The 26,619-nt window shown below is 36.4% G+C and overlaps 3 protein-coding genes across 3 annotated transcripts; all 3 read right to left on the reverse strand.

Annotated features, from left to right (window-relative positions):
• On the reverse strand, positions 3,725-5,615 carry LOC109825839 (amino acid transporter ANTL2-like). Its single transcript, XM_020392745.1, is given in 2 exon segments — positions 3,725-5,271; positions 5,273-5,615. Coding segments are annotated over 2 exon segments (1,266 nt in total). The 5' UTR covers positions 5,498-5,615; the 3' UTR covers positions 3,725-4,230.
• LOC109825516 lies at positions 9,942-12,336 on the reverse strand. Its single transcript, XM_020392368.1, has 3 exons — positions 11,547-12,336; positions 10,152-11,369; positions 9,942-10,033 (listed from the first exon to the last, which is right to left on the reverse strand). The coding sequence occupies exons 1-3, from the start codon at positions 12,334-12,336 to the stop codon at positions 9,942-9,944; spliced, it is 2,100 nt and encodes a 699-aa protein (XP_020247957.1).
• LOC109825518 lies at positions 17,648-18,343 on the reverse strand. Its single transcript, XM_020392370.1, has one exon. It carries the CDS (start codon positions 18,341-18,343, stop codon positions 17,648-17,650), a length of 696 nt encoding a protein of 231 aa, XP_020247959.1.

Raw genomic sequence — 26,619 nt, forward strand, 5'->3', positions numbered from 1 at the left:
GTTCCTGAACTTTAACAGTGAATGATCTCGGGGGATAAAAGGCAGATATAAGAATGAGGATCCATTCTGATGCAACCATTGCGCAGACTTGCAGGAAGCAACCTCTGGATCTTTCACTGAATCACCAAACAAGTAATCCGGCTTCCTTATACACTGATTCGAGTCTTGCTCCGAAGTCAAGGTCGCATCTGTGATTAATCGTCGTAGAACACGACAACTACCTCGCTGGATTAATTCTCTATCACTTCCGCTATAATCAGATTTAAACTGGGGAAATGATGCAATTAACGGAATTCCCTCATAATACGAATGGGTCACGCTACTCCGACCCGTAACCGCATCAGCATTAAAGATGGAAGAAGGAAATCGGACTGATAAAAGAAACATACACACAAATGGTGTAAGTATAGTCCTAAAATTTTAGAGAAAGCGGTATATCTTACTCCATAAGATATAGTCGCTATCCCATAACAGGTGTGACGATTTTCTATCCCCCACATGTATAAAGGAGATATGCGGGCATTATAACGGCATACCAAAACCTTTCAATACATGTGGGATGATATGAAATCGCCCCTGTGTATTATGAAGTGCGTTTTGTCCAAGCAAAACAAACACTTTTAAGCGTCGATCCCCTCAAAGGAGGATACCGGCTCTTCTCGAGGGTATCTCAAAGGATACAAACGAGGATCTGCAAGTAAATACAGGTACATATATATGGAATTGACGAAATACAGTATTTAAATTCATGAAAAAGGAGAAAGAAATATACCTCCGCGTGAGGGCGCAGCAGGGGCAGCCTCCTCGGGGCTCGGAACAGTCGGTCGGCTTCGGGTTCCTCGAGCTCTACGCGGCGACATGATGAGTATGTGATCTACAAGGAAGCCCAACGAAAAAGTCAGGATTTTTAGCAAGAAATCAACCCAAAATATTACATAATATGGCTGAAATAACGCATCATAGTCACAGTTGAAGAAAATCAAGATTTTGGAGAAAAGGGGGGTGAACAGACCTTTAAAATCCGAGTGCAATCTTCCCAAACAAGAACACCACTCAATTCAGCAACAAAAAGGAGAAGAAATAGAAGAAAACTGGTCGAAAATCACCCAAGAATCGCCCAAAAAATCGCCAAAATCCGACGTAAAAAACCCTAAAACCCTAAGTCCCGACTTATATAGCAGCCGGGCGAGACAGGAAACTCTGTCTCGCTGAGCGAGACAGACAACTCTGTCTCGCCGAGCGAGACAGAAAACACTGTCTCGCCAAGCGAGACAGAAAACACTGTCTCGCCGAGTGAGACAGAAAACACTGTCTCGCCCAGCGAGACAGAAAACTCTGTCTCGTCAAACGAGACAGTAAACTTTTCTGTTTTGCACTATGGAACAGTGGAATACTCCAATGGGTACACGAGTCTAAACTGTATTCCCACCCTCAACAGGAAGTTTCTGGAGAATATTAATCTGAATATTCTTAAGGATAACCTGATGAGCTCTTAATGGATATATCAACTCAGTGGTAAAAGCTGAACCTGCAAGAGCAAGTACCAACTTCAATTCAAAATCTCGATAACGGTCAAGCGATAAACGTGACGCCGGGAAAACATTAGCTATTCTATGAAGAACTGAATAGACTAAAAGCAGAAGAGATCAAGCATTGAAGCCATTTACAAGTCCTTCCACACGATCTATTCAGCCGAGCATTGAAGGGATCGTAAGTAAAATCTATCTTATCCAAAGTATCCCATGCTCCTCTATAAAAGAATGAGTCTGGAATACTTTGGAGGGGGTATCTGTAGGCATCAAAAAATACTAATAGATATCCCAAACATAGAGAAGATCAATCAAAGGGATCTCATATTGAAAATCATACTGTTTTTGGGAAAAATCAAAACAAGTATGAACTGTCTCGCCAGCGAGACGAGATAGTATTTACTGTCTCGCGGGCCGAGACAGCAAACACTGTCTCGCCCAGCGAGACAGTAAACACTGTCTCGCCAGTCTAACTTTATCGTTTGTTGAGTTTTTTCAGTTATGAACTCCAGAGGCTATAAATACCCCCCTAGGGTCATTTCTGACGAGGATCGAGCATAATTACGAGCATTCCAGAGCAGAGAGAGAGCAAATTTGAGTTTTTCTTACAACGCCTTGAAATTAAGCTTTGACTTGATTTTAAGAAGAACGACTATCTTACTTCGATAAGATATCGTTTCAATTTCTCACTTCGATAAACGAAGTCAGAATCAGTCAACCCCCTCTTCACGATCTGTGATTCGGCGGTCCACGAACCAAAGCGTTCCCGGCACAGGCAAAGTCCCACGAAAACAAAGATCGATAGACGATTTTTGTGTTTGTTTCTCAAAAGTTATAATTTTCGCTTTGTTGTGTAGAAAAAGTCTTATAAAAAGATTATTCTTTCGGATTTGTTGTAATCAAATAAAATTATAATGAATTCCTCAACAGCACCGACTTTTGACTCAAACAGTAATTTTCCTTTTGTTGTGTAAAAGAAGTCTTATAAAAAGACTATTTCTTTTGAATTTGTTGTAATCGACCGAAGATATAATGAATTCCGCAATGAAACCAACTTTTGACGAAAACAAGTTGTATTTTGTAGTATAAAAATATTATAAGTTGTTAAAAATAGGCACATTGGTCCCCTTGATCATGCAAACGTGAAGATTTTTACCTGCATATTCTCATATGACACTAGCATATTAATTTTATACCTTTCTAGCCATTGGTATTTATTAAATTTATCATTACAGATGTCCCAACGCTATTATAAAGTAAAATTAAGATAAGTTTGGAGAAGAATCTTGATTGATTTAATAGTAGTTTTAACGAATATTAATAGTTAAAAAGCTCTAAAATTAGCATGCAAGTATTATAGAGAAACATTCCGGTGAAATTTTCAAATTTACATAATCGATGGTACTGATATGTCAATTTTTTTAACAATTTATAATATTTTTTTTAACCAAAATACAACTTATGGTATATAAGTGACGGTGGAAAAACTTGGTGGTATTTAATGGGTGCATACCAGGATACTTTCATTTCTCTTAAAAAAACTAGAAGAGGAGGCAGTAAACAAGTACCATATTTTCTCACAAAAGTCTAGGCTATTTAGGGGGGCAAAAAACCAAAAAGCTCAATATTGCTCATCATGCTTTTCCAAAACAAATCAGCATCTTTCGTTCAACCACCATTTTGGCAACAAACTGCATTCATAACCTCATCAAGGAAACAGAGAGCATTCTTAGAACAATGCAAAATTTTATCATTAAACCACCAACCGACAATAACACCCTCAGATTTGATTGGAATCCAAATTAGATGAGATTAGACGAGATGAGCTAATTTATTAGCTCCCTAAACAACTACTTTTTCCAAAGGGGTTTCTACTCTTCAACCAAATGAAGGGACAGAGGCCAAACCTCGTACTACAAACCCAAAGTATCATGGGTTTCACCACCAAATCAAACCTTTAGCACAACAAAAATACCCCACGCAATGAAATTGCTCATTTTGCTAGAGAAAGTACATAGTGGTCTTGACCCTCGGCCACAAATAATGCACTTGAATATAATCTACATCTTGGACAAGTGCGGTACTACACTGATCCAAAGTTTGAGGCCCCCCTCTCAACGCACTACTGATGTAGTACACTCTCAACACGCTTACCTCCCAAAAGAAAACAGAAGAAAACACAAATATACACTTTATAAACAAAGCAGCATCCTTTTATTCAACATCCCATTTTTGGGCAACAACAAGCACCCATGCATTCACCATGAGCCGTAACATCATCAAGTAAACACAACATTGTTCAGACTTTACAAAAATTTCTCATGAGAAATACACACAGTTGCAACACTTCCACATTGGATTGGTGTCCCAATTCATTTTTTGGGTAACAACAAGCACTCATGCATTCACCATGAGCCATAACATCATCAAGTGGACACAACATTGTTCAGACTTCACAAAATTTCTCATGGAAAAATACACACTAAGACCAATTGGACGAGATGCCCAATTCTTCATTCTCCAATGCACACTAAGACCATCATGATTATTAATCAGCATCCTTATTATAATCGAATAATCTTAATCTATAACATCCCTTAACAACTAAGGTCTTCTCCTCTCCAACCAAATACAGAGACAGAGACCCACATACTATACTATTACAAACCCAGATCCTCAGTGCAGGGCCTCATAAACCAAATCAAACCATGGAAGAAAAGAAAATCTCTTGCAGAGAGGACCAAGTGCCCGAAACAGCAACGACGGCCCCGACGAGAACAATCGCAATATCCGCCGCCGCCTCAACCCAAGTCATCTCAGACCCAAACACCTTCAAATGAAACAACGCGGGCAGCACAAACCCGAGCATACAGCAAACGCTGCTCCCAACGAGCGATAAGAAGTCGGCGAAATTAGGCACGAACATCGCCACCAAGCTCACCGCCAAAACAAGCAACCATCTCAGCCACCAGCAGTATCTCTTCTCACACACCCATCTCTCTGCGACCTCGAACACGGGGTGCATCATTATAGGGAATGTAAAGAACAGGTTTACACAGAGACCCAACTGAACTATGATAGTAACCACTCCACTCCCAAAGTTCGTAGTGATTATATCCCTTGTATCTTCTCCAAATGCCAAATACCCGAGAGCTCCGAAGAGAGCATAGCTTATCGATATAACCCCCATCGAGATACCAAGAGTAAACCCAAATTTCTCTTTGCTCTGCGCTTCTTGCTCAAGAGGAAGAACCATTCCAATCCCTTCGAAGGCGAAGACAGCGACGCCGAGCCCATAAAGCACTGGAGAGAATCCATTAAACGCTTCAGTGTGAGGATTACGATCGAGAAAGATGGTGAAATCTTCGCCCATTACAACGCCCATCGCCCCGATGTCGACGATGTCCGCGAAGATGCTTAGCGGGGCGAGGTGGGTTAGGGATTTGATCGAATTGAGGCCCAATTGGAAAGGTACCATGGACCAAATATAGATCGACTTTGGGGTCAAGAGGGACAAAGGTTGGATTTTGAAGAGATGGGCAAGCGTGTTCGAGATAAAGATCAGGTACCCAACGCAGAACCCGGCCTGAGAGAGGACGATCATGGCGTCTACGGAGTTGCGGCCGAGGGGGTTGCGCGCCGGAGGGGCCGCGACGGCGAAGCCGAGATCGCCGAAAGATGCGATCTTTGAGAAGGGGAGGTCACGTTCGAGGCGTCGGCGGCGTATGCGGACGAGGAGGAGGCATGCAGTGGAAAGTTAGAGTTCCGACGAGGAGGAGCATGAGGATGCCGGTGGCCAGCCGGTGCGCGCGTAACAGGACCCCGGCGCCGACGATGGAGATGAAGACGTTGGCGAAGGTCTTGGGTTGAGAGGAAAGGTGCGATTTTTCGAGGAGAGGGACGGCGGAGGGGGAGGTTGCGGTCGGGAGGGAGTAATTGGAGGAGCTCGCCTCGTTATCGAACCCCATTGGACTCGATTTTGATAGGTTGATTTGAGATCAGATCGATTAGGGTTTGAGAATTGGGGAAAATTTGGGGGAAGGTTTTTTTTTTTTCCTAAATGGAGGAAAGAAATTATTGTGGGGAAATGAGGGGCTGGTTTTGGTTATATAAAAAGGAGCGGTGAAGAAGAGAAAGATGACGAATGGGGCATTTTGGTAATTTCTTGGGAAATGTGGGACCCTCGCGGTCTTGAGACGAGCTCGATTGGTTTGTTTCTAATTAAAGCTGGAAATGAAGTACTAAGTCCTTATGTTTTTCGAAAGCAACATGAACAAATGAGAGATGAGTCCCCCGTCAAAGTATAAGTAGAGAAAATAAAAATGAGTTGATTCAAATTCAAACGTGTTGGTTCATATGCAGCTGTGATAACTGCATCCAGTTATCTAAATCAGATTATAAATTTTTTTTTTTTGGGTGGGGATCTTGGAGTTTACATATCTACACTGGTAATTCTGAGATTACTGACTGTAACTACGCTGGTGACCTAAAGCCAAAGAAAAATAACTCTTTATAATAAGTATACTCAGGGCTACCCATGTAGAAACAATACTCTAAAATCACCATTATTGTTACGTTGTATCTCAAGGTACTAAGGTGTATTTACTTGTACATAAAGTAGTTTACAAAGAATCAATATAGGATGGGTAAGGATCTATATTCAAAAAAGTTGTTAAAATTAATTAAATTGAATCCAAAAATTAATGAGGGACCGTAGAATAAGATGCATTGTATTATCGACACTTTCTTTTTATAGATTCTATCCAATTAAAAAAAACGCGACACTTCGACCACTCCTCCGTGATTTATCTCCATGGTTTTCTTTTATGTTAAGGTAAAAGCTAAGTGATGAACCTTATATATCAATGGAAACTTTAGTTTTTATTTTAAGTATATATGTTGATGTCGGTTATCAAACGAGGGGTTTATGTTAGAGTTATGAGAGTGTTTAGGGTCCTCAAACTTCTTCAGATGACTGGTTCCAGAGCCCGTTGTTCGTTCCTGCACATGAAAAACTTGTGAGAGGGCATAGTTTGGTTCTCCGGTTGTTCCTCTAACGATCAAGTCAGTATTTTGATCTTAAGGGGGGAAATCAAGGACAAAGTGTGTAAGTAGTCTTTAAGTTGCCAAAACATAGAAGAAGTAACCTCATGCAGTATAGCTCTTTTTTATAGAAGATCAAAGAGGTATGAAGGTAACTTCAGTCGAGTCTAGGCGGACTGCTGAGTCAGCAGATACCTTCTAGGTGTTGGTCGTAGGAGAAAGTGAGTCATGTGGTTATTTTATGAAGGAATGACAGTCTGTGCTTAGGGTTGTCTGGGCCCAATGAATTATAAAGACTATGGAGCTATAGAAATAATGATTTTGTCAGAATAGTTAATGCAATAGCAGTTTGCTAGCGAGGGGTTCGAGGTAACTGTCGCTTCTATGTTTGTTTGGTCCAAGGCCGAGAAGCACCGCCATATGACTCGGCAACACAAATTGTAAGCCCATAGGATCAACTGAGTGGGGGTGGCCGATATGTACCGTCTTTTGACTCGGCTATGCAAGTTGTCGACCCATAAGATCACCCATAGGGGTAGTTTTGAGTCGTCTTAGCCTCAATTCGTGTAATTTAGGTCAGGAGTAAAATATGTGTTAGTTTTTCTAGGGTGATTAGTACTTATTAATTTTCTAAGCTATAACAATATAGTACTAGTATTAAGCCCACACGTTGTTGCGAATGTTATTCACTGTGTAATATATGTCACCAATTTATAATATGGTTTTTATATATAACTATTTATAAAAACTCCAGAGATAACTTTTTACTACTATTTACAAAGTGACTTTTCAAATCAGTTAACAAAATAATACACAATTTAGCAAGCTTTATCAATTTTCTATAATAGAGTCAAAATAAAATTATATTTATGAAATATTTAATAAAGATGAAATTCATTTGCAAGGGGAAAAAAGATAAAAATAGTATTTTCAAGATTAAAAATTGTCACTTCAGCTTAAACCGTGGATAAAGAGCTCAAATTTTTAATTGTAACACATAAAGCATGTTTAAGATTCAAAATTATATATATTATCCTATGAACAATATTTATTGAGGAAATCATTATTGTTCAAACAAGAAGGCTAAGTACATAATATCACTGTAACATAAACAGTAATTCAAATATTCCGAAGAAGTTGTAGATATGATTTTAAGAAAATATTATTTAGAGTAAATACCCATATATTTATTTTTTAGGCCAGGATAAAAACAAGGACAAGCATGAACAGGTAGGTGTTAGGTTCATTGAACATATGCGGATTTATATGAAATTCACATCGTCTTTCAAATTCTAATAAGTGACAACCTACACTTGCATAGGTTATGGTGTATCTATTGAGCACGCTTTGTGGTCCTCGAAAATTTTATTACATCATTTTTGCTCATATTTTGCATTTATAAAAACAGAAAGTAAGCTTCTATCTAATTTGACTTATTTTGAAATAACCCCTGATAAGTCCTGAAATGTCAACATAAATGTGGCATTATCTTAAACGGGCTCAGAAGAAAAGCGGAGACATTTTGGAGGTTAGAAACGACACTTGTAAACTTGTGGCTGGTTTATCTCGAAATGATTCAGAATTCTCGGGGATTTTGTAAAATCTGCCCTTGTTTTATTTGCTGGCAAAATATAAGTTTTAAGTTGAATTTTGAAACTAAAATTTTCTCATAATTCTCTGAGTTTTGTTGGACTGTTGCGTAGCAAAATATCAAACGTTTCTCGCTGTAGATTGTAAATAGTGATTTAATTTGTTTTAAAGGGATAAGATCACTGTCGTATCAAAATCATTCAAAAGGCTCACCTCAACAATTTGGATAGCTCTGCTTTAAATAATATATATACGAGTTATTTACCAAAATATCCAATCAAATTTTCAGCACGCCGAAAGCACGCGAGCTAGTAGATAAATTAAGGTTCCGCTTTGTCTGCAAGCTGCAATATTTTAATGATTATACGTTGAAACTTTGGGTGTGCGTGGGTCCCATTGAAGTTGTCGGCTTGAAAGCGACTGCTACGGTCAAGAAAAAGGGTGAGCTATTTTGTCCATGTGCTAAAATGAATATCTCCGACAGCAATAGAAAAGATTTTTCGTAACAGGTTATTGCATACGTACCGTTCAGATATCATATTTGCAAAATTACCTTCTTTATTTTGATATTTGCAAAGTTGCCTCTAATTCTTTCACGTTTGATTTTGTCTACCCCTTTTTCCTTACAAATTTTAGTCTTTAAAGGAAAAATTACTGCGAAGCTATTGAAAATTATCGAGGGTTTTGACTTGCTTTGTTTAAAATGTGATACTCTTAAGTTGGAGTGGTAGAAAGACCTAATATACCGGTTTCGAGGGAAATTTTTGCAAATCCGGTATTTGAGGAATAATTTTATAAATATCAAAGATTTTAGGGGTATATATGCAAATAAAAACTCCTTTTACTAAAATTGACCGCAGTATTCCATTATTTGGATGGCTTAACTACGCTTAGCCATGAATGCTCCTTGAGTTTGCATATGTACATGAATAATCCTTAAATTACTGATTGTGTCTACAGGATAATCCTAAGAATGGAAAAAAAAAACAGATTTCAGGTCACTCTTATAATTTCAATTAGTAATATTAGGATTACCTATGAATGATAAGTATAGAGAGCTTTGAGAGAAATCGACAATCTTATTCATTGCATTGAAGTATTTAAATAAAAGAGCAGTGAGAGAAGTTCTAAAATCCTAAGCGATATGGAAATGAAGTAATTAAAAGCTAGATAGCCTGATTACTACATTTAACACACACACACTCAAACTATATTTGGGTCCCATATACAAATTGCCAAGAATGAGTGCACATAATGACTTTTTTTCTAGGTAGGGGATGTTGTGGTGCTTTCCAGTAATGACTTGGACAGAGATGATGATGATGGTGTCGAGATTGAAAACTGGTATTGAGGCCACCAACGAGAAGTGCAGAGTTTGCGGTGAAACCCCCTCAGCGGCTTGAAATCGAGGAAGATGAAAGAGGTCTCTATCTAATAACAATGCTCTAATGTCATCTATGTTACCTGGACTCGGGTACGAGTATCCGATACGGGTGCGGATCCGAGTGTCCGGTACGTAATTTCTAAAAATTTTGGATACGGGGACACCGTCCTAAATTTCGACACGGGTACGGGGATACGGCAATAAAAAATATTAAACTTAAAATATTCTCCAAAACAATTGCATCAAGTGCATTAAAATTAGAAAGTTAACATTCAACAATCAAAGGTTCAATGGAAAACCAAATATCAAAGGTCCAATGGAAATCTAGTGCATAAAAAGTAAAAAAACACTTCCACAACATCAAATCGTCTCTAACATCAGCCGACAACTTAAGCTCATAAGTCAAAAGAAATGGCTTCGATCTCATGTTCATTTAGGGAAAGCTCAGCAACTTCCAATATGCTATCACCATCCATAGTGTCTCCCCCTAAACAAAAAGGCAAACAATAACAATAGTTACAAGGTTTAAATTAATAATACACTAATTATAACTTATAAAAAAGCAAATAACAAAATCTTATCAATATCCCAATATCTGGATGGACCATCAGTGTACTCTTTTTGCTTCCGAGAAAGCAATCTTAAGTTGTTGTGAATGTAAACAAGATCTTCCAACCTTTTAGATGCCAGCCTATTTCTTTTCACAGTTTGAATGGATCCAAATGTGCTCCAGTTCCTCTCACAACAAGAAGAAGAAGCAGGCTGTGAAAGAAGTTTAAAAGCTAGGCTCTGCAACAATGGAGTTGTGGAGCCATAGTTAGCCCACCATGACAAAGGGTCTTCATATGCCCTGGCTGCCATGACGTGAGGCTCGCTGAAGTTCCCTAAACTGCCAGAAAATGTACCATATTCTAAAAAAACTCTTCGAGCATCATCTGAATTGGGGAAAAGTCTTTGTAGACACTTGTTTCTGTTTGTTGAGACCTCTTCATCTTCATTTGGAGCAACTCTTCGAATGTTGTTTCCACCTCCTTGAAGCCATTCTTCAGTGTAGTACTTAGGAACTAATGAGTGTGCCATATAATGTAGTGGTGTGTTGCTCTTGTTCCATCTTGACTCGATGACATGCTGAATTGCATCAAAAAAACTTGACTGACCTGACACTAAGTCGACACCTTCATGCTCAAAAATAATTTTCTTGACTTCTTCTATCATAGTATCCCACATATCATACACTAAGTGCAACACCGAAGAGTCCATGTCAGCGGCCCTTAAAAAATTCATCATTGGCTCTGCAAACTTGAGTAGATAATCAACTTGATCCCACCATGCATCACTAACCAACAAATCTTTCACCTTTCTAGCTTTAAGTTCAATGGGATTCCTCCCATTCACCTTAAATTTCTTCCAATCGGGGTCCATCACAGTTTTTTCAAGAGCATCTTTCAACCTTTGTATCCTTGTGGCCATCACAATTTTTGAACCAAATCTAGTTTCAGCTACTTTTAAGAGTTTCACATCTGCATAACGCTCAAAAATAGTAGTTGATAAACCATTATTTAGGATGAAATAGTTGATTTCATTCACTTGATGCACCAATTGTGATATCCACTGACATTCAATATAGTGAGAAGCTCTCTCATTAGGTTCACATATGGATTTGAGAACCAAATTCAAACAATGAACAACACAAGGTGTCCAAAAAATGTTAGGAAATTTTCTTTCAATTATTGCTCCATCAGCTTTATAATTAGATGCATTATCAGTTATGACCTGTACAACTTTACTTTCACCAATGTCTTCTATTACTTCAGTAAACACACCTGCCAAATATTCAGCATCTTTACTCTCTCATTAGGTTCACATATGGATTTGAGAACCAAATTCAAACAATGAACAACACAAGGTGTCCAAAAAATGTTAGGAAATTTTCTTTCAATTATTGCTCCAGCAGCTTATATAATTAGATGCATTATCAGTTATGACCTGCACAACTTTACTTTCACCAATGTCTTCTATTACTTCAGTAAAAACACCTGCCAAATATTCAGCATCTTTACTAAGCACCTCAGTAGCATCAATTATTTTCTGGAACATCGGACCGGCAGCAGAAGCTATCATGATGTTCACCAAAGGCTTTGAGTGACGATCTTGCCAACCATCTGAACATATTGATGCACCTTTTTTGACCCAATTATCTCTGATCGGTTGTAGTAACTTGTCAACATGTGCTCTCATTTGGACTAGTAAAGTTGTTCGAAGTCTCTCAAAAGTAGGAGGAACATACCCATGAAGATTTCCATTGGCTAACCTTTGAGAATATTTTCTGAAGTATGGATTTCTTGCAAAATTAAAGGATAGCATACCTGTATAGAACATCATGGCACATTCTTTGTCAGCTTCTTCTCTTTCTAACACATTGAAGGACATCTCCAGTGACCCTTTTCTTTTCTTTGGTTGAACTAAATCAGAACCTTCAGGAAGAGAAATATAATCCTGCTTTTGTTTTACACTCAGAGACAAATTCCTTTTCTTATGTTCAGCTTCATCATTTTCTTTCTTAATCTCACGGTATATGTCCTCTGTTATTCCCTTGCAAGCTTGAACACATTGGTTGGGAATTTTTAGCAAATGCCCTTTAACCTTGGAATAGGAAGAAGTTACTGTTTTATTACAATATTTGCATCTCCACACCCTATTACCACCTCCACCAGTGGGTGTGGATAGAACCTCAACATGACTCCACAATGGTGTATCATCAAATCCTTTGTTCTTAATTGGGCGTGACATTGAGCCTAGAATCAATTACAAAAAGAAAAATATATAAACATAGTTTCAGAAAGCATAATTTAAGGAATAAATTCTGAAAAATTAAAGTAAATTAACTTCCAGTCTTCCACAGAGCTTTACAAAAGAAAATTAGAGAGCATGATTCAAGATTAATGTCTGAAAAATTAAAGTATTTGTTAGATACCTGATCAGAATTGCAGATTTGGTAGCCTCCTTTCTCTAAAATTCGTTTTTTGATTTTCAGTTGTTTATCTCTCAATTCTCTCAGAAGTTTTGCAATTTGAGATTTGCAGAACATTTTTTGTTTTGTATTTCAGGTGAGGGTCGTATATTATAGGAGAATTACAGAGATTGGAAGAGTCCGATAGGGGAAGACGAAGCTGTGAATCGACTCTTTGGAGTCAGTTTTCACGAATCTCGATGGGAAAATGCAAGCTGGATTCGTTGGGAAAATGCAAGCTGTGAACGTCAAATGTTTTCTCGAGTGTTGGAAAAAATCAAATGGTGGACGGCTAGGATTAGCCATGGGCGGCGAAAGGATTGATCCGAATCAGCAGGAGGGGAATAGAAAGGATTTAGGCGAAGTTTATTTTTTTTTCTTTCTTTGAAAAAGCACTAATTGATCATGGGTGGCGTGCTGCTGGCTTTGGTTTTTTTCATCCCCCCCTGCTTTTCCCTTTTTTCACACAATTGTAGCATTGTTTATTTATCTCTTGTTTTTGTCAAAATTTAACATATATTATTTAGTAAGTGATATTTATGTTATCTTATCTTAAAAACACTTATAATATTTATCTTTTTTTCTAAATCGTGGATAATATTTATTTTTTTACGGGTTAAGAAGATTTAAACCATTGATGGTTGATAGTCATTCTAATCGCATGTAGATCATATTGTTCAAAATTATCGATCATCAGTTATTCTAATTGCATATGATTGTTATCTAACTCAACATATTGATCATAATGTTTAAAGAATTAAAGTCATCAAAGTTAGTTAATATGAACAATACATGAAGTATATTAATCAATTATTCTACATAATACATGGATCATAAGTTTTTGTCCCTATTATTATAATTAGGGGTGTGCAACGGTCGGTTCGGTTCGGTTTTTATCAAATTTTGAACAACTGAACCGAACCGCCTATAATTCAAAACCGAACCGAACTGTTACAAGTCAGTTCGGTGTGGTTCGGTTCGGTTTGTTCGGTTCTAACTTCATCAAACTTCTTATCAAATAACAAACTGTATTAAAGAAAAAAATATATCAATAAAGTAGGAGATTATGAAGCATTAAACCGACCCGGACCGCCCTACTCATAAAACCGATTTTTTCGGGTCGGTTCGGTTCGATCGGTTTTTTCGGTTTGAACCGAACCATGCTCAGCCCTAATTATAATCAAACTCAACATATAGATCTAATCTCTCAAATCACTAATAGTTATCCTAATTGCATTTACCACGTTGATTAAGAAGTTTATTATATGAACAATATATGAAGTTTATTGGTCAGTTGTTCTACTTAATGCATACGTTACAAGTTTTTGATCGTATTATTATGATCTAATTTAACATATAGGCATATAGCTCATAATGTTTAAATCATGGATCATGGACCGTCATTCTAATCACATTTACTAAAACTACCACATTGATTATTTAGATGATATGTCACAATATATGGAGTTTATTGATAAATTCTTATATTTATATGTAAATATTAGTCAATGCATTTAACATAAACTCATTTCTATTACTAAGATGAACAATATATGAAGTTTATTGCTCAATTGTTTTGCTTAATGCATAGATTATAAGTTTTTGTCCGTATTATCGTAGTCAAATTTAACATATAGCCATAGGCATATAGCTCATAATGTTTAAATCATGGATCATGGACCGTCATTCTAATCACATTTACGAAAACTACCACATTGATTATTTAGATGATATGACTCACAATATATGGAGTTTATTGATAAATTCTTATACTTAAGTGTAAATATTAGTCAATGCATTTAACATAAACTCGTTTCTATTACTAAGATGAACAATATATGAAGTTTATTGCTCAATTGTTTTACTTAATGCATAGATTATAAGTTTTTGTCCGTATTATCGTACTCAAATTTAACATATAGACATATAGTTCATAATGTTTAAATCATGGATTATGTACCGTCATTCTAATCGCATTTACTAAAACTACCAGCATTCAAAGTCTAGAAAACAAAAAATAATTTTAAAAGGTAATAATGAACAAATAAAATACTCTGTGGTTAAAAACTTATAATTAACTCTTAGAAATATGTGGCCTTTTTTTGTGATTTTAGACTTTTAGTAAAATTTTTATTATGTTAATAAAACTCACTCAATTTTTAACAAAAAGAAATAATTCATAGTACAAAATTTTCTAATTGTAACTTTTAATTTTGGGATGGGTTTCACAAGCGACAATATTAAATTACCGTTCGAACTATATAAAGAAGTGATGATACAACTAATTTTTTTAGGTGATGTATGATGTATATAAAAGGTTATTGAGTGATCAAGTAAAAATAAGAATATTAATATAAAAAATAATAGTTTAATTTATTTAATGAAGTAAAACTAATTAAATTACATTCCTCTATCACAGATTCACATATACACTTTTAATTGCTTCAAATATTTATTATAAAACCAAGAATTTCCAAAATTATACATTTGTAACAACTTAAGCCTAATTAAAAAGAGTCAAATCAACAATTCAACTTGTGAAAGACTTTGTAAATTTTCAACTTCCATCTTTAACTCTTCAATCTTCATTACCTGCAAACAAAACAAAAATAATATTTCTTGTTAGATTATGAAAGCATTTCCTAGTTTGTTAATGAAGGCAAAACAAAAAGGCATTAATTAATTGATGATTTGTTTCAGTTGTACTTGTGGTTGCCAAAAAATAAATTAATAAAATAAAACAAATAAAAACTTGAGTTATTGAGCAGTACACTGTACACACCCACACCCACGTGATTATCACGTTCACCCATTCAACCCCTCCGAGCCCTCCCCGTCCCACGACTCCCACCTCATATCAGGGGAAAAAAAGGAAAAAGAAAAGGCGAAAGTAACATTCGACTTCCTAACTGACTCTCTCTCACCTCTAACGTCGCCGGATTCAGTCAGCGGTGAGGGCGAAATTAAGCCATTGCACTCGTCTCGACCTCGCGTGCAAAAGCCCCATCATCACTACAAACAATTTCGAAGATTCACCTTCAATTTTCAGATCTAGGATTTACTATTCAAACCCTGCGCCAACCTCCGTATCCGACCCGTATTTCGTACCCGGATCGGTGTCGGGTCGGATCGACACCGGTACGGCGGTCAAACTGCGAGTAACGTAGAATGTCATGATAAGTATAACAATATTTCAAAGAAGTACAATTTTATTCATTGCATTGAAGTGGTTAAATACAAGAGTGATGAGAGAAGCTCTAAAATCCTAACCGATGTGGGATTAAAGTAAAGAAAAACAAGATAGCCTAACTACTGCATTTAATATTGTGGATATATAGATTTTCGAGTCACAGGCCACACCTTGACGTACCTAAAATTAGTCCATCAAATCATTAGTTATAGTAACGACTGAATAGTGAATACATGTATCATTGTGATAATCTTTTGAAATTTATAACCAATAGGCAAGAGAGATCAGTAGATGAAGTTCTATGTGTATAAAACTTTCTTAATGCGGTCTTTTTCATTTTTCAAGCAGCATCTTACATTTTATTCAATTTCACTATCAACTCTTCAATATAAAAGATAGATAGTTCTTCTTTCATTCCTAATAAAGAAAAAATTTTGAGAGTAAAACTCCCGTAAGCTTAAGTAGATAAGAGCTATTACTATTATTCCATAAAAAATTTTCTATTAATTTATATTAAAATTTGTGCTAGAATATAATACAAAGTAACACATAAATTTTCAATAGGTCCAAAATATTCTCTTAAAAATGCATGTTCCGTGCTATGTCTTGTCCAATCTATAATGATTACATAAATTGGAAATGTGCACATGGGGCGTATGCTATAATAAGATGTGAAGATGTGATGGGGATATTTTCTGCCAGAGTTTGTCCCCCTACTTTTACTGCTGTCCTATAAAAATCTGATGGCGGGAGAACTTGTAGGTACCGTTTGTCAAAGGGTTAAATGAGGGGTTAAGGAGATTTAACCCATTTTTAACCTGCCAAACACAACAAATCTATATAAGACTATCTCCAGCAGGAGTCGAAATTTTAACATTCTCTCTCCTGTCACATTACTTTATTCCCCCTCCACATAATTCAACAATCTTCATTTTCTATCATCACTACAGCAGGAGTTTTTTCAAAAGATTTTTACTTTATTTGGGACCCACTACTACCCCATCCCTCCAACATATATACCCTACCTTATTTATTCATTTCTTTATCTTATTTCATATATATTACTACTACTACTATTATTATTACTAATATAACTCATTTATTTATAATTATAAATTTTTAATATTTACATAAATAATATATATTATTAATTTAAGTTTTGATAATATTTTTATATTAACAAAAAAACACACGATTTTATTAAGCATACGAAAAAGTCAAACACACACAAATTATTGAAATCATTAAAGAAAACACACATTAAATTGGTAAATCTAATCAGAGGTTGTTCCAAATTTCTGCCAAATGTGCTCGATGAGATCCTTTTTCAACTGAATATGTTGGCTCCTATCTCGTAGTTCGGCTCTAGTATGATTATCCGATCCGGATCGGTCTCGAACATGGACTTGAAACTCAGGCAATACTTCTGTTTGAACACTGGAAGAGGCGGAAGAGCTAGGATTGTTTGACGGTTCAAAGTTGATATTTTCCCAGTTTCGCGAATACGAATCTCGTTCATCTTCCACTATCATGTTATGTAAAATAATGCACGCCCTCATTATTTTACCTAAGACTTCAAGATCCCACGTTCGAGCTGGTTGGCGGACAATAGCAAACCGTGCTTGGAGAACCCCGAATGCGCGCTCCACGTCCTTCCTGCATGACTCCTGTTGTTTGGCAAAACATTGTTGTTTGGATCCCTGGGGCATTTGAATTGACTGGACGAAGACATGCCATTTTGGGTAGATTCCGTCAGCAAGATAGTATGCAATATTGTACTGTCGTCCATTAACAGTGAAGTTTACCCTTGGAGCTTCCCCAGACTCAATGTCATCAAAAACGGGTGACCTATCTAATACATTTATGTCGTTCAAACTACCAGGAAGCCCAAAAAAAGCATGTCATATCCACAAATCATATGACGCAACTGCCTCGAGAATAACTGTTGCTGTGCCCTTGTGTCCACTAGTAAACTGCCCTTGCCAAGCCTTTGGACAATTTTTCCACTGCCAATGCATGCAATCGATACTTCCAATCATCCCTGGGAAACCACGCTCTTGTCCAACTTGGATTAACCTCTGCAAGTCTTGCACATTGGGTCGTCTTAAGTATTCATCTTGAAACAAGGCTATTACCCCTTCGCAAAACCTCTGCGTACACTCAATAGCAGTAGATTCTCCTATCTTCACGTACTCATCACAAGCATCAGCTGCTACTCTATATGCGAGCATGCGTAGGGCAACAGTACACTTTTGGATAGGGGTTAAACCAAGCTTGCCCGCATTATTACGACGTTGTGTGAAGTAAACGTCAAAATTTGACATAGAATCCACAATTCGTAGAACGAGAGGCCTATTCATTCGATACCTTCGTCGAAATTGGGCATCAGTGTATGTGCATGATTCGGCAAAGTAGTCGGTCATGAGCCTCTCATGCGCTGCTTGATGATCTCTATATATGGACTTTCTCTTGCGCGGTTGTTCTTCTCTCCTAAGCAACTCTTCAAGCAGTTCTTGTTGCCTATCAAACATTTTATCTTCTAACTCCCATTCTTGTTGGAAGTATTCGAGATTGAATTCATTTAGGTTTGGATCCATTGGAGGGTATGTAGAAAAAATGTTGATAGGTATACTCCAAGTTGTGCATTTGGTCAGCATTTATAATGAAAACATTTGTTCAAAAACATGCAATTGCAACGACATGTGGCGTATGGCATGCGTTGCAGTGAGTTGTCAATTCATGCATTGTCTTTAATTGCAGAGACTTGTCAATTCAACCCTTTGTCTTTAATTACAGAGAGTTGTCAATTCATGCCTTGTCTTTAATTGCATAGAGTGGTCAATTCAACCCTTTGTCTTTAATTGCAGGGAGTTGTCAATTCATGCCTTGTCTTTAATTGCATAGAGTGGTCAATTCAACCCTTCGTCTTGAATTGCAGGGAGTTGTCAATTCATACCAGAGAGTTGTCAATTCATACATTTTTTAACTTTAATTGCAGAGACTTGTCAATTCAATTGGAGAGGGAGTAGTCATTTCAATTGGATTTCTTCAAATAAAAAACAACGATTTTATTCAACACGCCAATTTCAACACACAAAACACTTAAAAAAACACTTAAAAACACATAAACAAACTAACAGATAAACAACAACTTCTTCATTTGCCAAACAGTTCTTTCCTCAACAACTGATATGCTTCTTCATCTTCATCGTCATGATCTGGTTTGTTTTTCAAAAATCTCCACGTCTCCATATTCTTGGCACGAGCGAGGACATTCATAGCTTCAACAGTACTTGCTCTATTCGCTTCCGCCTTTTCACGAGAGGTGACTATATTGGATAACTCATCCTGTAGTTCGACCTTCGATTTCCTTGATTTACTGGACGAAGCTCTAGCTTTCTTCTTTGTCGTGTCCCTACCCTCAGGACGTACGTGGGTAGGAGCGGAGGATTCAACATCTTCACTACTACTCTTTCTTTTCGAACCGCTACTACCCGATAATGCTACTCCTGGCATATATTTTGGTTGATTGCGAACAACCTTCCACTCATCCACCAAATTAAACGATGTACCCATTTTCTCAAAGTACAACTCCCTGCCTTTGGATATGTAGTTTTCATCAGACCAACCACTTTGCTTCTCCCTACATGCAGTACTGTAACAGCTAATGAAACTGCAAATTTTTCTGTTGATGTCTTTGTAATGACTCTGGCACCGAGCTATGGTCCTCTCTTTTCCACTCTTGCCATTCTCATTCACATACTGTGTAATTTTACCCCAGAAAGTTTCACCTTTTTGGTTGTTCCCCAGCTCACTATCATTACTAGCGTGAAAATAAGCAGTTAGCAGAATTATGTTGTCTTCTGTGCTCCAACTATCGTAACTTGATCTCTTTGTTGGTTGTTGGGTTCTCCAACATATATACCCCACCTTATTTATTCATTTCTTTTTCTTATTTCATATATCTCCGGGATTTCTGTAGATCCGCTACTGAACCGGGGTGTCGGTGGCTCAATCGACTCCGTGGTAGGGAAATTCATATGGGATGGAACATAGCTGCTTCCCGCAGCTGGATGATAACCGTAAGGAAGATAAGGGTATTGCATGCCAAAATTTGGTGGCATCATATACGGCATTTGAAAATTGGGTTGCATACCAGCATTTTGAGTAATTTTCGGGGCTTGCATATTTGGATTTTGAGGGTTGGTATTTTGAGGCTGGTTAGAAAAGTTGTAGGAGAAATTAGAATAATTTTGTGAAGGATCCATTTGAAAAAGTTTGAAGAATATAGAAGCAAAAGCAAAGAGAAGGAGAATAAGGTGTTGAAAACTCAGATTTTTTTGGTGTCCAAATTACACAAGACTAATCTCTATTTATAGAGGTGAAAAAATAAAAATTATTGATATAAAAATTATAAATTAATTCCTAGTATTTATCTCCCAAAATATCATTTAAAAATTAAGAATAAAACAAAAAAGGCCAACCAACCAAGCCTTGACACATGGCTCCAAGCATGGGCTAAGGACAATTCGCGGGACCCATGAGGTTAGAAAAACCGGAGGTGAAAAATTCACCCATCCGATTTCGGTTTTCCAATTCACCCCTCCAAAAACCCCGTGCTGGAGCCAAAACCCCCCCAAAAAAACCCATGCTAGAGATAGTCTAAGGGTTAAAGTGAGTTAACCCTTCATAATTTGCCAAACATAAAAAATATAAAAGGGTTAAGTTAACCCCTCTAGAGGGGTTAAAATGAGTTAACCCCTCAAAATGAGGGGTTTACTAATACTCTTATTTAGATGAAATAAGAGTTAACCCTTCTAATTATAAAGAAAATAGTCAAAATCATTGTTATTCCCAAACACTAAAACTAATCATAAGGGCTAAAATAAAACTTATTTAACAGGTTAATAATTTAGTCATTCGGATTATCAAATGGGCTAAGTACATTAATCCTTCTCTTTAACCCCTCTTCATTAACCATTTGCCAAACGGGGCCAGCAATTAATATGGGAACAGGTTCAATGTCCCTCCCCGCGTTGGCGGCGGACGGTCACCAGAAAAGTAGAGGGCAAATTTCACAAAGCGCCCCCTCACATTTGGCATTTCGCGTGTGACCCTCTTTAACTTTTAAATTCTCACAAGCACTCCCCTAAGTTAGGGGTTCTCAACCTTCAAGTTTCCTTCTTTCTCGAAAAAAAACTGCTTCAACTTTTAAAATTTTCAAAAATAAAAAAAAAATCTAATAGATTTAGCCACAGTTTTCACATAGATTAATAAAATTACTCTAGTTTTCGCTAGTGAAATTGTGATTCACGCTTTCGCTAACCGAGAAGTAACCATGAGAGGCCAGTATAAAGATCTAACGTGTTGACTTCTTATAATTATTAAGGACAAACTGACTAACTCCCAATTTGCATGCTAAAGTATAAATTTATCTATTTCCCCCTTTTTATACTATGTTTGTTTACTCATTAGCGTCCTTTTGTGAAGTTACTATTAATTCTTGACGGATGATAACGTAGCATGCCAATTTATTTAGGGTTCTTATACTGAATTTTATGAAAAATCTAAATTTTTTATAAATTATAAATAACGTATTGGAAAATTAGAAGTTATAAAAAAAATACTCTAAAAATTATAAATGACCACTTGACAATCTGATATTTACAAACATTAAAAAATCCAAAATTTACAAAAATAACCTATATATTTTGAGTTACAGAAGACATCCCAAAATTTTCACAAACCATAAACATACCCCTGAGAATCTGAACATTGTAAAGGACTCCAAAAAAAATCAAAATTTATTAGAAAACACCCCAAAACTTTCAAAAATTGTTAAAAAAATTCTATGAATATCAAAAACAGCGTCCCTGAATTTGCCGTTTTTTTTATTTTTTGGAAAATTTAGGGTTTTTATTTAATTTTTAGAAGTTTTAGGTTGTTTTTTGTAAGTTTTGAATTTTTTATTCAAATTTGTTATTTTTAGAGAATTGTTTGTAATTTTTTTATTTCAAGGTATTTTTTGTAATTTTAATTTTTTTGATGCTTTTGCAAATTTTGAAATTGTCAGCAACCAGTTGTATTTTCATATTTTTACTAGGGTATTTATAATTTTTAAAATTTTTAAGAGTTTTTTTTATAATTTTTGAATTTGTTTCAAGGTGTTTCTTGTAACTTTAAACTTTTTTAGAGGCTTGTTTGAAAATTTTGGTATTTCGGTTAAGTATTTGATGGTAGCTTTACTGTAGGACCGCATTAGGCAAGCAAATCTACTCCTCTATACAAACGGGAGAACCCAAAATTCACTATTCATACTATAGTAAATGCTACAGCAGCATTTACTATAGCATTATTACTGTAGCAATCATGAAACTCGGCACTTTGATTTTTTAAAAAAAATATTACTGTAGCACACTGGAATAATATAGCAACAGCGGGATACTGTAGAAATTCAAAAAAGCCAAAATTGCTATAGTAGTTAAAACCAGAATTACTGTAACGGGAAAAAAATATGTTATACTTTGCACGGTGTTCACACAAATATATAATATAATGCTAGAAATAGACAACCGATACTTCGGAGAGCAAGTTAAAATTTCAATAATTAATATTGATTATTGAGTATCTTTTGCCGACTTTTGGTTTACTGCCCCACTCCTAAAAGTTATGATTAGAACCTAAAGTAATCGCACAAGCTACGGCTCATAAACGAAGCAAAGCAACTTACAATAGCAAGAAAGTATACCGTATATATATTAAAAAAAATCCAAGTGGAATCTGTAGCCATCAAAGAACATAACGTCACATTTCAACGTAAGTTTCCTGCTACGTGAGATTACAAAATGATCGGTTCATTATCTTCCCAATGTTAATTGTTTTAAATTTGCTTAATTGAGAGTATATTGAGCATGAGCTAATGAAGAGCTCTTTGATGAGCGTCTCTTTTTCCTCTTTCTTCCATTTTACTCTTTTTTTATTACAGTTGATAGGAGAGCAACAAGGCCTTTGTATAGGGCCCATTTAGATGGGCCTGTATTGAAGGGCCCTTCAAGAGGAACTCGAAATTCTCGTCAACTAGTGTATGTACCCTTTTTTTTTACACCGTTCCACATCCATTAAGTCTTGCCCTTGTAGCTATGATATGGTGAATTTATATTTTAGCTATTTGATGACACAAAGTTTTCAAATTAACACTGTTTTAACAATTTGATATCTCAAAATCCTAACTTTATTCCTTATCCCAAACCCAAATAAATAAATAAATAAATAAAATAATAATAATAGATGAGATTAGGTAAGAAAATTTAGCATTCACCTTTTTACGATGATGATACTTAGCAATAAAACGACCGTCAATTTCTTTCGCACTTTTGGGATGCGTAATGTTCAAAATAAAACTTTTAGAGTATCAAATTCAATTAAGGGCGAAAGTAGTCCATCTACTTAGGGTCCATTTGGTTGCAACTCAGAGAAGCTGAATCCCTACAAAAACTGACATTTTTGTCAGCTTTAAACCAAAATCGTCTCTTTAAGAGGCGATTTTTGGTTTAAAGCTGACATTTTTGTTAGCTTTCGTCAGGCTTTCAGCCTCTCTCTTTTGCAACTAAACGGGGCCTTATGCGATGTATTCATATCCAAGTAGGTTTTTCTGAACTCAAAACCCACGGGACGAACTGTGGACAAACAGACACGTGTCGTTTTTATTGGGAATCCAAGCAAAATCAATGACTATTATAGAAACACATCAACTATCCCGTAACCAATCTCACGATTTTGAGCCCAAAATAAATTTATCTTCACGTTCATGCAGTGTTGATTTTATTTTATTTTATTTTTTAATAATCTCGCGTCGGAGTCGATCCCGTGAGTGCCGGTTTGTCGGAGACCCACTGAAGACTTGCTTCGAAGGTCGGTCTATCAAATTCAATCGAGGGTGACTTTTTGGGTGCGACATTTGGTCTGCGCGCAGGCGTGTAGGGCTGGAGAGCATGAGGGGTGGGGCCCACCTCGTCATGACGGTCCCCCACCGCGGCACGCCTGGCCGGATTTCGCTGCCGCGACGACGAGCGTTCCGGGTTGCGCCGAATCCTCCGATTTTTTGGCGTTTCCTTTTGGATTTTTTTCGGACGCACCCCCCTCAATCTTCCTTATTTCAATATTTTCGACTTTTAACTTACGAGCACAGAAACATGTAAAATGAATATTTATATCCAGCTGTATTAGGGAATTTTAGTCTCCCCGCCTACTACGATATGCGCAATTTCAAAATTAACCCACAATTAATAAGATAGAAAATAATCGTAATCAAGAAGAAAGAGCATTAAGATTTACGTAGTTCGGTCGACCAACTTCGACCTACGTTCACGGGCAACAACATGAGAAATCCACTATGTATTAGAGAGAACTATAAGAGGAACCACTCAACTATCGTCTTTTAATCTCTCAACCTCACATACATAATCAACTCTCATATTATGACGCAGCGCGGAAGTGATAACCTCAAAATCCATCAATGGTGTTCTCTGAATCCACAAAGAACGATCTTCGAATCCACGAAGAAAATATTAAAAAGAGTAATTTTATTGATGAAAAGTTATTCTCCTTTGGGGTTACATGACTCTTCTTAAATAGAAAAACAAATAATACTCCTAGTAAGACTAGAATTACAAAAATAGAAATTATCAAATAAGACTCCTAGTAAGACTAGAATTACAAAAAAAAAGTATCAAATTCTATCCTAAAAAGACTCCTTATAATAGAGGAAACAAATCATGAATCAAAATTAATTTTGTTTCCTAATCTAACTTGACTCTAAAATTGAATTTATTTCCTAATCTATATTTCTTAATCTAAATAGACTCCAACTCAGATTAAGCGTCTTACATCAGTCTCTCCTTGTTGAAAGAAGCTCGACCCCGAACTTATATTTGTTAGAATAGTAGCTTCATTGATAAATAATTTTATTCTCTTGCAATGATCAGCGTTCGCCTTATATTTAGTATTAATTTTCTCCATTTGTTCTTTTACCTTCTCGTCTAGGACTTTTTCTGAATCAAATTCATATATTATTCTTTCCGACATCATGTGTATTTTATTGGCGGCATGTGGATGTGTAGTTAACTTCAAAAACTCCACAAAATATGTTCCATGCTGCTTCTCGTATTCTAGTGTTTGAAGTATCATCAAATTCTTTTTAAAATTATTCACCAACTTTGCTTCTAGAGAAGGAAATCTCGTGTCATACTCCATACATAATTCTTTCATCTCCTTTATCTCTAGCCCTCCACCAAGCAATTCACACATATCATCAATTGTCCCACTCTCTAATTTATCATTCTCCTTCATCAGGACAACATCAATATGTGTAAAATCACTCTCAACCCCTTTGAGAATATCATGCATATCATCCATCTTCACTATCATATCAGCATAATGAATCTCATGCATAACGATTGTTTGCATCTTAGAAGGAATTTCGGTAGGGGCATGTTCTTCTTTTTTAGTTACAACCAAGTCATAGACCTCTTCAGATTGCTTCAAGTTTTCTTTTTTTAGTTACAACCAAGTCATAGACCTCTTCAGATTGCTTCAAGTTTTCTGCTAAAGCCTCGTTGTTTGCCACCAAAGGTTTCCAAGTCATAGACCTCTTCAGATTGCTTCAAGTTTTCTGCTAAAGCCTCGTTGTTTGCCACCAAAGGTTTATTCTCCTTAGTAGCTTTTATCTTAGATGACTCCTTTTCTGTAAGAGGCAGAAGTACAACTCGGCGTCCATCTTTCTTGAAGATATAAACATTGTCTCTATTTTTGTGGGTAGCTCCCATATCGAATTGTCATGGCCTACCTAAAAGTATATGACAAGTATCCATCTCAACCACATCACACAACACATCATCAAAATACCCATGACCGATAGAAAAAGGTACACGACACATCTCATCATTCTGCACATCATTGTCCTTGTGAATCCAGTCGGTCTTGTAGAGAGGTGGGTGTTTCTTTGTCTTCAAACCTAACTTATTTACCATACTTCGAGAGACAAGATTCTTTCTACTGTGATTATCAATAATAACATCACAAATATTTTGCATCATAGTGCACCTCGTGCGGAAGATATTATGCTATGGAGGTGATTCTTCTTTCTTTATCACTTTTTTAATGCTCTTCCCAACTCCAAGGTCTTGCTTAGAATCATTGTCGCTGTTGAATTCATCATGTGGAGTCGAATCATGTCGCTTGCGACCATCAACGTGATTTCAAACTCCTCTAATGTTCAGACGCTCCACTGTCGACGCAAGTCGCTCTACGGTAGTCTTCATCTGATTAACACCGGTCTTCAGCACGTCGAACTCAGTTCGAGAAATAGGGGCTTCATCACCTGTCATCAGATCGGAGGAATATGGCTCTGATACCAATTGACGCAGCGCGGAAGTGATAACATTGGAATCCACCAAGGGTGTTATCTGAATCCACAAAGAATGATCTTCGAATCCACGAAGAAAATATTGAAAAGAGTAATTTTATTGATGAAAAGTTATTCTCCCTTGGGGTTACACGACTCTTCTTAAATAGAAAAACAAATAAGATTCCTAGTAAGACTAGAATTACAAAAATAGAAAGTATCAAATAAGACTCCTAGTAAGACTAAAATTACAAAAAAGAAAAAAAAAGTGTCAAATTCTATTCTAAAAAGACTCCTTATAATAGAGGAAACAAATCATAAATCAAAATTGATTTTGTTTCCTAATCTAATTTGACTCTAAAATTGAATTTATTTCATAATCTATATTTCCTAATCTAAATAGACTCCAACTCAGATTAAGCGTCCTACATCATATTATCTCCAAAGACCTCTCCTTATAATCTTTTGAAC

This window comes from Asparagus officinalis, chromosome 10 (genome assembly GCF_001876935.1).
Source record: "Asparagus officinalis chromosome 10, Aspof.V1, whole genome shotgun sequence".
Classification (NCBI taxonomy): Eukaryota; Viridiplantae; Streptophyta; class Magnoliopsida; order Asparagales; family Asparagaceae; genus Asparagus; species Asparagus officinalis.